Below are 13899 nucleotides of genomic sequence, written 5' to 3' on the forward strand. Positions count from 1 at the left end.
TTGATGGGAGCTGGCATTATACACGCTCTTCAAAAAGAAGCCAAGATTTAAACTTATGATCTCAGCCTAAGCCCTATTTTCAGTCTTTTAAACATTTTTTGCTTTAACAAAAATTAACAGAGGACATTTGTCTCCCACGTCAGTGTAGATGAAAAAGAAAAGGCTAATAGATTGGTGACAAAGAGTGAATTATAATGTTTCTGGCATAAAAAACACAGTCCAAAAGTTTAGTGTGTTCTTTACATTCCTTTTCCACTTCATCACAATGTGCTCTGCCTATATAAATCTTTTGTATTTATAGCATGTGAATCATTATGCCATATTTTGTTTACCTACTATTAAAAAGTAGCCAAGCCAAAATAAAAGCACAGAAAGCCAAAGCAAATCAGTCTTGCTCTGGAATTCCCTTCTACTCCTGTACTGGTGATATATCAGTACATACAGAAGGAGAAAAGCAAATGCATTTTTACTTTTTTTTCAACAATTTCACTGCTTTACTGCAAAAGTTTCTATAGCCCTTAAAAGAAAGTTGCTTCCCAAAAGCTGAAGAAATACTCCTTCCAGAGTTTTCACACTTCAGTTTCTAAAAAGCCAGCTGTAGCAGCAGTACTTAGAGATCCTCATCTAACCAACAAGTCCTTTGTAAACCCAGGTTTGTTTGGGAACATCACAGTGTTGATACAGATTATAACCTGCACATTAATAAAGGCCACGCTCCTGAAGCAAACTTAAACTTGGGGAAATCATTTGAAACAAATCTGCACCAAATCATGCAAAATTCAAGTGCAATATTACAAACAGAACAGATAACCTCTTACCATCAAACAATTTTAAAATACTTTGCTAAAAATGAACTACAGTAATGGTTTCTTTTTATTTCATTTGCTTTTCTTGTAGCATGGAAAACCAATTGCCAGAATGCTTTAGTTTCTTTGATGGGATAATAGTTACTGGTTTAATAATCACAAAAGAACTACTTTGACAAGTATATTAAATATATTTAGAACTGTTAATAAAGGTAAATTGGCAATAATCAGAACAGTAACAACCAATAAATATTTTTCAAAGTTTCCGGCCATACTGAAGTTTTCATTTAAAGAATAAATGCTATTATTCCAGAATTAACTGGGAACATAAAAGACCTCCACTAAAGTAAATGCATTTTTTACTATAGCAGCTATTACCACACCTTCAGCCTACAAACACAACACAGACCCCTCATGTAGTCATTGTTGCAGTTTGGTAAGCATCAAGAGTCAGTCTGCAAAACCAGATCTTCATCATCGTGTCACCAATACACAACAGACAAGAGATGAAGCAGGATGTTCACAATCACACCTTTAATCAGTACCAAATATCTCAGGCTTCTGGTTTCAGGTTCAGCACATTTGTGCTAGAGGATCACTATTCCACAGAGAAATCCATACAGAAGCAATACATCCAATACTGTTTGCTAGTATTCACAACAGAATTATTTTCTTATAACAAGATGTATGAAAAAATTTCTAGTTTAGTCTTCAAAACTGAAAATGCTCAGAAATCAGCATATTTGTCTGCACACGTTGACCCACATCTTAGACAGGTGCTATGTAATCAGATTCAAGTAGGTTGGAAAAGACCTCCAAGATCATCAAGTCCAGGCTTTGACTGATCACCACGCTGCCAACTGCACTGAAGCACTGAGCACCATGATCAGTCTTTTCTCAAAGACACAAGGTGCTGCACTGTGGGATCTCAGCACCTCAGGACTGAGGTGCAGAGAGGCCGAGACCACCCTTGAGGGGCTCGGGAATCCTGGAATGTTGCCAGAAGTGTCTGGTGGCTGGACTTTGATCCTACACAGGAGATGAGACCTGTATGAGGACTGGGAGGAATTCACTGGGTGAATGGTGAAGGGATAAGTTAGTTAAAGTGTAAAACACAGGGTTTAGGATTTCGGTACAGGGGGGTCTAAAGAAGTAAGATGGAGGAATTGAGGCGTGTCCTGTCCTTCTTCTTCTTCTTCTTGGCCTCCATCTTCTGTGGTGGTGGTGGCACTTTGGGATTGGTTATTACTAAAAGTGCACCGGTTAATAAGGGTAGAAGGTATTGGGGAGAAATGATAAATATTGTACACGTAACTTTGAGTATAAAGATAAGTGACCGCCCTGGGGGCTCGCAGTGTGCCCATGGCTGGCTTGCTGTGCAGACCTCTGTCGGGCTGAAAGAAAATCTTTTAGATAAACAATTAATAAACACCAAGACCAAGACAAGATCAGAAGTCTCTCCTCGTCCTTTGAAGCGTCGGCTCTTCAAGGCCATCCCTGGGCCTTTCCAGGCCACCTAAACAGCTCACAGAAAACCTTACAAACCTAAACAGCCAGAAAACCTTACAAGTGGCGTCCCTGGACCTAAACAGCCTAAACAGCACAGAAAACCTCTACACTGCACATCACAGAATCATGGAATCACTGGATGGTTTGGGTTGCAAGGGACCTTGAACATCATCGATTTCCAACCCCCTGTGGGGTGGGGGGGTGGAATCTATCCCAGGTTGCTCCAAGCCCCATCAAACCTGGCCTTGAACACTTCCAGGGATGGAACAGCCTGTTCCAATTTAGCTGCTTGTCCTCACAGAAAGACCAACATGCTACAGGAGCAACAACAAGGAAATGTCCACAAACCCTAGAGCGTTATCTAAGGGAATACTCATCATTTTTCATATCATGCTTTCCTCAGTTTGCCCAAACTAAAAACTGAACTTTGATTTTCCTGTGGTTTTACATATAGTTCATCTGAGTTTTCATCTGTAATCTTTGGAGGAAACATTACTTAAATCTAAACTTGAAGTTAAATTTAAGAAGACGAGACAACCTGAAATTCCTAGTGTGCGCATGCATCACAAATTTCCTTATTCCCATCCCTTCCCTTGACTCTCTGCTATTTTCAGTTACACAGCAGCTTTAGGATCAAGTTGAAAACAATGCATTTATAATTCTGAAAATCTATCAGACAGATGCATTAGCTTTCCAAGTGCCTGGGTGGTAGGATACAGCTGTTCAGAGAGCAGCCAACATAAAACACCACAGAGATGGGAATGGATGAAAATTGAACCCAAAAAGGTAGATTATGTGACATGTAATGAAAAGTTCCCTAATTATTTTCTATGGCAAAAGAATATAAACAAAAATCTATTCCTGTTTTTAAGGCAGAGTTTCTAACAGCAGAGTCACAAAAGCTGCAGTTTACATGAAGCATGGAAATAGCAAAACTCGTTTCCTTTCCAAGGTGAAGTACAGTTCATACTACAAACAAAAAAATCTCTTTCTAGCAGCAACAGGAAAAGAACAGAGCATAAGGAAGTCCCATTTTGGCATCATGCAGAGTTTGTTTTTTTGTTATTTTATACTCTAAAAAGTATAAATAAAGTGTCTGCCAAAAAAACCACACAGGATATGAGATCTATCACAACTTCATGGGTGAAAGGAACTGAGTTGAATGACATTTGCAACTTAAAAACTGACCTCAGAGAATATATTCTTCTTTAAAAAAAATCAAAGAACTACAACACCACAGTCTTTACAGAATATATAATTTGTCTAAATGATTACACAAGTTGTTAAAAATTTTCCTTGCTCTACATATTACACACAGTCTTATTCCTGCTTATGTCCTATCCTATCCCATGACCAATAAAGAACAACAATAGAACTCTCCTTCTACAAAATCATCTTCATCCAACTTACTCTTTTACACTTTCCACTTACAAAAAATCTGCACACCAAACACATAAAGATCACAACGAGAAAAGAGGCTAAGTTTTTCCCTGTATCTCTCTATACCTTCTCAATAGATGAAGTTTACTACATTTACCTAGGATCAAGAATTCCTCCAAGCACATGAGAAGACAGAGATAGACTAAAACCACAGTCCCTTTCCCAACAGGCTTGCAAGCTTGATTAAAAACTGTACAGCTGTTCAGAAACTAGCAGTCAAGCTTACACTTCAAAAGGCACTGTCATAAAAAACAATAGTCCTGAAGGGAATCAAATTCCTTAACCTTTGCCTTCTATACCCTATTTTAAATCCAGAGTGGTGCTTGCCTAGTTAAAATAGGCTACCAGGAACTGTTGAAGAGTTTTGCAGCAACTCTGAGGCCACACAGAAATGTATCTCATGAAATTGTTTTCTCTTGAAAATGACACTCTCCCATCTTGCTGAAGTTGTTGAAACTCCCATTTCAAGAAGCAGCAGTAACACTGAGATGTGGTACAAGCACTGAGCTTACCCATCAGCAAACATATAAAAAAAACCTCAAGTGCTTTCAACAATAGTCAATTTTCTTTCTCTCTGTTCCCTTAATCAGCACAAAATAAATGACCTAAGGCTTTCTAAAAACAATGAGGAAAAAAATTAGGATGTGCAAACAAGATCAGTTGTGCCAAGCCCAAAACACAAGATTTATCAGGAACACAGATGAAAATGTAAATTACCATTACACACTCTATGTGGTCAGCAAGATTTTTCCACAGAAAAACAAACAATGAAAACTCATATATTGCAAGACAAAAAAGTTTTTAAAAGTAAGCTGAATTCAGGACATTCATTATAACAAATTTTTAGAGCAAAGAACAGTCTTGTTATGAGGAATTCACTTGACCAACTGGAGAGCGCCCAGGCAAGGACTTAGGAAATTACATTTCTGTTCTTGGACTTTATATCACAGACAAGATGTAAGGCTTTGGTCAGATAATTAGAGCCTCCTTAGAAATAAAAGTATACACAGCACTACCTATTGGCAAAGGAGTAATTTATAATTGTTTCTATTGGCAAAGGAGTTACATAAAGTCGTTAAGTATTATTACTCGAACAAGACAAAATGTAGTTAAGGCTGCAAGGCAATTGCTTAACAAATTGCCGGTTTGAAAACACAACACTATCAATGACTGAAAAGTAAATCAGATCTTCTTTTACAAAATTCAATCAGTCAGATTCAGACATTTTCCTTTCTAATATAGGAAACCACTTGGATTATCTTACCTTGGGACTTCTAGTGCTAATTTCACAACCAGCAGTACTATAGTGCAAGGTATGTAAATAAGACAAAACACTGGAAAACTTATGCAAGACAACCTCAAATACTGAACACATTATTTGTAAATTCACTTCCTTACCCAGTTTCACTGTAGTCTGTCTATTAACACTTGCTTATTTCCCAGAAACTAGCTGATTCTCATAGTTTTTAAACAAAATTAATGGGACAACTATTAAATGCTTCCATAAAACAATTTTCCTAGCACATACTTGATTGAAATTGACCCAACTTAGCATCAATAAAGTGGGAATTATCACATGCAAAACTAAACCATACCAGTAACATCCCAAAGAATTCTGCTTCAAGCAGAATGCAGAGAAATGAGAAAAAATTACCAGTAATACCTGTAAGCTTGATTTTGGACAAGCGTGCCAAAATTCCTGGCAAATCATCCAGCCGTAGCTTCATTTCTTTCCATTGCCTGTCTTCCTTGGATTCAGCTCGCCCTGGTATGACTGAGCCTTCAGTTTCTGCAGCTGATTTCACTTCTCTCAACTCATTTCTGCTTGACATCTCAGACCACGACTGAGGAACAGGTGAAGCTGAGCTAATTCTGTGTACAACCTTTTTTTCCTGATCCAATTGCTGAAGGTCACGAAAAGGAGACACAATTGAATCGGACTTGGGCTTGGCTCGTTGACTGAGGTCTTTGTTGCACTGTGTTACATACTAAATACAATGAGAAATGTTAAAACAAATAGATAAAGATATTTCTGTCCATTTCACTTTATTAACACCAAGAATATTACTACTGTTTTATTCTTGTTACGAGAATTACTTCTATGACACAACTGAGTTAATCTGAATTTCAGACACTTATTTCACACACAGACTTCTGAAGTTGGCTTAGTTATTACAAAAGCAGCTTTACAACTCACAGCTGAATCAATGTTTATGTAAGCTTGGAAAATTGCATCTGAATGTTTACTTCCCCGCCAACAGCTACAACAGCAAACTCTTTGTTCATATTCAAAACCACTACGTAATCAAATGTAACTTACAACTGATCAGTTTCACAGAATAATAAAGGTTGGAATGACCTCCAAGGTCATTGAGCCCAACATTTGACCAAACAAAATTCACCTTTAAACAGGGAAATATACAAATGCCCACACAACTTCAGTTTCCAAACATAAGCACTAAACTTATGCATATTTAATAATGAAAAAATTTAAAATATTCCAAAAAAGACAATCTACCACCTATGATATAAAATCATCTCCCATATTAGTCTATTATTATTTATGCCAATTTTTTTTATTAATTAGACAACAAATTTCAAAGGAAAATATGTTGAACAATAAATCAGAATAGAGTTGTTTGCTCTCTTTTAGAGCTCACAGAATAAACACAGAATAAGAAAAAGAGCATTTAAATTCTCTTGTCATATTTTCTTCCCCCAAATATTCTATCTATTTCAAGCACCAGAAGCATAGAAATAAAGAACTTTCAACCAATCCTGATTTCAAGTGTACAGTAGTAATTACAATGAGTCTGCAACTCTGAATGAGCAATGTGAATACACTTCAAACCAGCAGACCAATTTCAAAAAATTGCTACCATCCACCACCATATGATACAACTGGTCAAAGAAGATGACATAATTTCAAGGGGCTTAATGATAATTACAGCTTATTTAATACCTAAAACTAACAGCACACTGTAAATGTAACCCATTAATTTAATGAGCTCAGGAATTTTGACTCAAATAAACCAACGAACTGAGAACACACCACCTCCACAAGTGAGTTCCATCTACTACTTGTATGACTGCTAGCCAAGATGTGACTTTATTATAAGAAGTGACTTTTTAATAAATAATTATTTAAAAATAATTTTATGTCAAGTTTCTCAGCAGGAGGTGAGTGCCCTATTTCAAGGGTACAGAAGCCTCCTGTCAAGCAGGGGAGACTTTGCAACACAAGGCACTGTCCTTGCTACAGAAGGTTTCCTCCAGCCTGAGATGTTTTAGGACACCAAATGCTTTGACTGATTTAGTGAAAAATGGAGATGCTTAAATTAGCTGAGTTTGGCTGATAAGAAAATTACTCTTATCAACTAATCTCCATTTTGACTTATCACATGGGATGAATGAAAATTAGGGGATAGATACACTCCTTGACTTACCATTCGTTTGAGAAAGTTGAAGTACTGAAACGTAATCAACTTGTTGCTGGCCACATGGTAAAGGTGCACAAACCGGCACGGTATCTGCCGTGCACCAGCGCGCCTCAGATGCCACACAAATAATCCTGCTTAATGGAAAACGAGAAAAAAAGTAACAGCAGATTCCAGTTTCTTCTCTGCCACTGAGTTTGCCTCTAATTGAGACTACAGTGCCTATTGTCAGCTGTGACACAGTACACCCCCACAAATGGGAACCGGGGTCAGGTAATGGAAAATGTTTGTTTCTCCAGGTGAAAGAACATGACACTGCAAAATCATGGAATCCTTAAAGATGGAAAATACCTTGAAGATCAAATCTCAGTATTAACCCAGCACAGCCAGGTCCACTACTGAACCATGTCCCCAAGGATTACATCCACATGGCTTTTTACCCCTTACAAGGGATGGTAACTCTATCACTGCCCTGGGCAGCTTGTGCCAGTGCCTGACCACCCATTCAGAGAAGAAATTTTGCCTAATATCCAACAGAAACTTCCCCTAGCCCAACTTGTGGCTGCTTCCTCTTATCCTGTCCCTTGCCTCTGGGAGTAGAGCTCAATCTCCGCCTAGCTGCACCCTCCTGTTAGGGAATTGCGGAGAATGGGAAGTTCCCCTGAGCCTCTTTTTCTTCAAGCTGAGGATCCCCCCCAGCCTCCTCAGCTGCTTCTGGTGCTCCAGACCCTTCCTGAGCTCCGTTCTCTTCCCTGGACACATCCCAACCCCCCTTTTTCTTTCTTATCCCAAGAGGCCCAAAACTACACTGTAGGGAAGTCCCAATAATTTTGGGCGTTTCTTCCAAATTCCCGAGCATCAGTAAGACGTATTTTCACAGAATATCCTGAGCTGGAAAAGACTCACAAGGATCATCGAATTCAATTCCTGGCCCTTCACAGGACACCCCAACAATCCCACCCTGACCTGGAAAGGGTTGTCTAAACGCTGCTTGAGCTCAGGCAGCCTTGGTGATGGAGCATCATACAACACAGAATTGTCCCACTACTATATACACTATCGACAAGATTATCTCGGCGAGGAAGCAGCTGCCATAGGAGAGCCCCAAAGTCAAACACGTGTGGAGGACACACAGCGCAGTGTGGCACACGGGGACACGCCGCACACGGGGACACGCACACGCATAGCCTTGCAGGCTCCGGGCACCGCTCCACAGAGCAGCCCCGGGCCGCCCCGGCCCTGCCCGCACACCGGCCCTCTCGCCCTACGGCTCCGCGGTACCTGCGAGCGCCCGGGGCGGGCGGCAGCTGCGGGCGGCGCTCATGGCCGCGGCTGCTGCGCCGCTCTCCCCTCACCGCCTGGGCGCCGCCATCTTGCCGGCGCGACCTCCAAACGCTTTCCGGGTCGGCGCTGGCGCGGAGGCGGAGCGGCCATGCCGGGGCTGTCCCGACCGGGGGCGGTCGCGTCCGGGCCGTCCTGGAGCCTTGGGCTGCTCGCCGGCGGGGGTGCCCGTGCCCGAGGGAGTGGGAGTTTTTTTTTTTTTTATACCGAAGTTTGAAATTCCCCAGGCCAATATATAAAAGCGGCGTGGAAGGATTCAAAAGGCTTTTCTCTACCGGTACGAAATAAACGACCTAAAATAACAGAATCACAGAATCGTTTGTGTTGGAAGGGACCTCCGGAGACCACCCGGCCCAATGCCCCCTGCCCAGGCAGGGTCACCCGGAGCAGAGCAGGGGACACAGAAACACATCCAGGTGGCACTGGAATGTCTCCAAACAGGGAGACTCCGCGCCCTCCCTGGGCAGCTGTGCCGGGGCTCTGCCACCCTCCGTGGGAAGAAGTTCTTCATGTTGAGGTGGAATTAAATATGTTCTGGTTCATGGCTACTGCTCCTTGTCCTGTCACTGGGCACCACTGAGAAGAATCTGGCAACATCCTCTTGGCATCCTTGGAGCTATATATATGCATTAATGAGATTTTCCCCTCAGTCTTCCCCAAACTAAACAGGCTCAGCTCCCATAGTCTCTCCTCATATGGAGATGCCCCAGACCCTTCATCATCTTTGTGGCCTCCACTGGACCCTCTCCAGTAGTTTGTCTTTTTTCTTCTGAGGAGCGCAGAACTGGACACAACATTCCAGATAACGAGGAAGAAAATTTAGATGTACAAACAAGATCAGTTGTGCAAGTCCAAGGCATGAGATGTATCATCAACCCTGAGATGAAAAGATAAATGACCATTATACAGTTTATGTCGTCAGCACACTGCAATGAAACAAAAAGTTTCAAAATTGAATTAAGGACTTTTTATTATAAAAAGTTGTTATAGCTAAGAAAAACAGTTCTTGGAGGGAGATGTGGGTGAGATTGCTCCTGCAGAACAATCTCACCAAAAGTGCCAGAGCAGTTACTCACCCAGTGAACCAGCCAGTGAGCCTGAGTGAAGAACCAGGGTGTCATTTTTGGGTACAACAACAGGGGACAGCTTTCAGTGGGAGCCAGGGCCAGATGGGAGATCTCAGTCACTTTTCCCATGAGCAAGTGCCCAGAGCCCTGCCTGGAGCCTCCTCATGGCCTCTTCCAGGCATGGGCGCTGTTCTCTCTGCTGCATCCTCTGGCTCATCCCCAGGGAAAAGTTGTGGCCAGGATGTGGAGTCTGGCACAGCAAGAGGGTGACCAGGAGTGCATTGGGACAGTGCAAAATCCTTGTAAAACAGCCAAGAGAGGGCTAATAAAAAATGAATTACTGCTGTAATTCTATGGAGTCTCATTCCCAAAAGAACCTGAGCTTTAATGAGCCAAATTCTTGGTTTAAAAAAAAAAAAGTGTTTAGTTTCTAGAGTCATTTTTGAAATGGAAGGTTTGGTTTCTATACTCCTTGCATAAAAAACGCATTTCAGGGGGTCATATTGAAGAGCTGTTGCAGCTGTCCTGTTGCACCATGCCCTCATACATGTTCTGGGGGTGGCTGGATCCTTTGCTAAGCTGATTCAACTTGCTAAACTGAAAGGGAGAAATTGCTAATTCTGCTGGTTATACTGTTTGAACTGGTCCTGCACAGGCACCATTGTAAAGGTTGAAAAGCTAAAGCAGGGCAAAGAGAAAGGGTCTTGGACCAGAGTCTGAACAAAAAGGGAGGGCAATGGTTAGGACTGCTCCAGCTGTAAGGCATAATTGCACCCCCAGGCATCTTTAAAGTGTTTTCTCCAAAGAGTTTAAGTTCAGAAGATGTAGGCTATAAGTCACTTAAATGCTTTTGAAAGTCATTCTCAATATTTTTTCATGGAAATATTCCTCAGAACCATCTTCCTCCCAGGCTTTCATTTCTTTATAGTGCTTAAATTCATGCAAAAGTCATCTTAAATCATTATTAGGAAGATAAAATGAAAACACTCACTCTAATTCACTGAGAATATCCTACTTCAAAGCATTTATTTCCTTCTATTTGGGGAGCTAGGGAGAAATTAGGACTTCACATTTCTTACAGTTAATATCCGGTTTTACTTCAAGTTCTCATCACCGAGCATATATCACTTCGCAGTTCCTATTTGCATCTCTCGTTTTTGCCCTTTGTTCTGCCCTTAAATTTGCACCTGCTTAGAAATCCCAGTAGCAAACTGATAGTTGCTGAATTTCTCTTTACTGTGCAAAGGTAAGTTGCAAGCCAGAGCCAGAGAATATTAGTACCTGCTCGAGAAGGAACAGAATGTTGTTTCTTAGCTGAGTTAAAATGGGTTCAAACATATGAGGGTGTGACCAGATGGGCTGGATGTGTTAGAAGCACACACTTGCTATAGAAAATTAAATATTTTCTTTGAGGACCAGCAACTACTCATTTAACAAAATAATGCTATGAGGTTTTTGAATATGAACAGGAACAAAGGATGGTAAGTAATGGTTCAGTACCTCCCAGCAATAGGTAAGTGCCTCTTCATCACTCACAGTCTCACACAGCACATCCCCACGTGGATGCCCATGGCCAGAAGCCAACACTGGCAAACAGTGACTGTGTGCAACATTTGATTTCTTCCATGTCTTTGTGAGTGAGAATTTTTTATGGTAGTGCTTCTATGGGAGATAGATAAAGAGTCCTGCCTCCTGGCTGGAGAACTCTTCTGGTGAATGGCAGAGAGGGACTACTCCCTGCTTCCCCACTGTGCAGTGGGCTGGGATGAAGATGGCTCCCACTTCCATACAAAGTGTTAGGAAAGCTTCCACTGCAGCCCAATACAAAAGAGATACGAATTCAGAAATCTCAGAAAGTGCTGCTTGCTGGCACCTCCAGGAACACGCAAAGCCCTGATGTGGGGAGTGTCTGGTTCTCTGAGGTCCTCATGTACAAGGAGGATTCATGTCCCCTTGGATGAGCATGAGCAACTAATAGGGGCATAAAATGCCAGTGAACTTAGGCTGGGTCTGATCTCCATAACGTAAATCAGAAGACACTTTTGCTGAGGTCAGTGGAGCTGCAGTGAGGAAAAGCCACCAGTGTGAGGCCCATCACAGCCATTTGCACAGGGATGAGAAGAAGGTATGTGAAAGATTTCCCTGCAAATATACCCTTTAGTTCCGTAGGGCTGATGCATCCATTTATACTTGCGTAAGGAAGATAAAGTAAAACAGCACCAATCCCAAGTGGTAACCTGATATACTGTCTGCAGTAGAATCAGTGTCACAAAGAAAATTCAGGAAATCTGGCTGGAGCCATTTGTCAATGGTTTATTGCATTGTTGAGGCTAAGCTGGAGCGATAAAAACAGGGAACTCCAGAGTTCATAGTAATGTACATCAAGAACTGGGGATATTTGGACTTCCTGAGCTCCTTTGATGTCCTTTTGTTGCTCAACTTGCAAATTAGGCTGTGAATTTGGGAGCCTGAGTTTAGATACTCATTTTTAAAAAGACTAATCTGAATTTCTAACAGATAAAAAAGAAATTGCTTCCCCTGGAAAACAGCCATTCCAAAACAATTTCCCCTAAAATTCTCACTAGGGGTGATAAAAATCCACAGCAAGGGGGGGAGGGGGAGGGGGGGGAAGAGAAAGATGAATTAATGTTCTTTTAAAGAACTTCTTACAACTGATTTCTAGTGAGGAATGGCCAATGTTGTTAATATGCAACTGGATCATCTACAAGTCCTGGGATGACTGATGAATGGACAAATTCCAGGGCTGGAGACAAACACTGTCTTCCTCTCCCAGAACTCATTTCTTCTTCCACAGGCTGCCTAAACCTCCAAAAGAAACGATTCGACGTTGTATTAGTGGTTTAATTAAAAGTTTTCCTGTGCAGGTCACCTTTCCATTAATTTTCACCAGCCTCTGAATGGCTGGTGGAAATTAATGGAAAATAAAAGCATAGCAACAGGGAAAGGCTTTGAGCTCATTTTATGAGGAGAGCTGCTAACCTGCTGCCCTGGTGTTTATAACACATGGACTGTGCCTAAAAGACATGAAAGACCGAAGCTGCACCTACATGAATCAGCTCTCTATAAGCTCACCTGCAAATATAATTTTTTTTTTATCCTATGATGTTGCAACAAACTATAGAAATGAGAGTGCTGTTGCTGGCAGGAGCTGCTCTTTTTAAAAAGTCATCTGTGTTTGCAGATCAGATGTCACTTCTGTTTAAGTGATAGGGCAAGAGGGAAGAGTTTTAAACTAAAAGAGGAGAAATTTAAATGAGTATTAGGAAGAAGTTCTTCCCTGGGAGGGTGGTGAGGCCCTTACACAGGTTGTCCACAAAAACTGTGACTGTCCAATCCCTAAAAGTGTCCCAAGCTAGGTTAGACAGGGCTTGGAGCAACCAGAACTAGTGGAAGGTGTCCTTGTCCATGACAGAGGGTTTGGAATGAGATGATCTATATTTTCCTTTCCAACCCAAACTATTTTGTGATTCTGTGTTTCTTTTGGGGGAAAAGACAGAGGGTTTGACCAAATCATGTGCAAGGGGGCCTCATTTCTGTGTAGGACTGAAACCCAGTGCTCCACATGCCTGTATGACTACACACAGGCACAGCTCCAGCTTCCAGCTCTCAAACCAAGCTCTTGGCTGGAGGTAATCAAAGCCTAAGTTTATAGCTTGCTCTTCTCAGGCAATCCACCAAAACTGTGTGACTGTGCAATGCTCCATTCACCTTCCTCTAGGAAATAGAAAGCTCATTTTAGGCACTGTAACAAAAGCAAGTGAAATGCAAATTCAACTTCAAAGGAGTGTGGGAAAGGGAGAATTGGTTTACCAGCATCTTGAAGGTTGGCACTGCTCACAATGGACGTGAGCAGCCCTAGCTCATGTGTCCTGTTGTGTCAGGGGGAACATGTGCTGTGTAACTTCCTCCCAGGAAAGTCCAAAACATGAGACCCATGAGGTCAGTCCTTGTCTCTGTGACCAGGTAAATAGTTTGCACTAAGTGGAACTGGTGCCACTGATGGGATGGATGGAGCTTGCCTGAACATGTATAAATGGTCTGCTTCTTGGAGCTATTCTGTGGGAGAAAAGAGTTCAAATTGTAACCAGGCAGTTGTGGGAACTGAATTTAATCTCCCATGTTCCTAACCTGCTGCAGGGAAATGGGAGAGTCCCCATCCTTCACATAGGTTTTTGGGCACTTTATGTTCCTTTTCTATGAAAAAATGTTTAAATTCTAGGAGCACGGCTGAAGCAACAGAGCTTTTAGATTTTTTGAGAATTAGCCATTAACTAAAAG

At 41.6% G+C, this 13899-nt stretch overlaps 1 protein-coding gene across 3 annotated transcripts in view; it reads right to left on the reverse strand.

Annotated features, from left to right (window-relative positions):
* LOC132082010 (protoheme IX farnesyltransferase, mitochondrial) overlaps positions 1-8571 on the reverse strand; it is a 99689-nt gene extending 91118 nt beyond the window's left edge. For 2 of the 3 annotated variants that reach the window (XM_059486035.1, XM_059486034.1), the window contains exons 1-3: positions 8474-8532; positions 7202-7329; positions 5419-5743 (exon numbers count right to left, since the gene is read on the reverse strand). In XM_059486035.1, coding sequence (XP_059342018.1) covers positions 5419-5743; positions 7202-7329; positions 8474-8516 — 496 coding nt within the window. In that variant the 5' untranslated portion in view covers positions 8517-8532. Of the gene's footprint in view, positions 1-5418; positions 5744-7201; positions 7330-8473 lie in introns of all 3 variants that reach the window. The other variant, XM_059486036.1, reaches the window with a different exon arrangement.
* Positions 8572-13899: the final 5328 nt, after the last annotated feature.

Source organism: Ammospiza nelsoni, chromosome 19, assembly GCF_027579445.1.
Source record: "Ammospiza nelsoni isolate bAmmNel1 chromosome 19, bAmmNel1.pri, whole genome shotgun sequence".
Classification (NCBI taxonomy): domain Eukaryota; kingdom Metazoa; phylum Chordata; class Aves; order Passeriformes; family Passerellidae; genus Ammospiza; species Ammospiza nelsoni.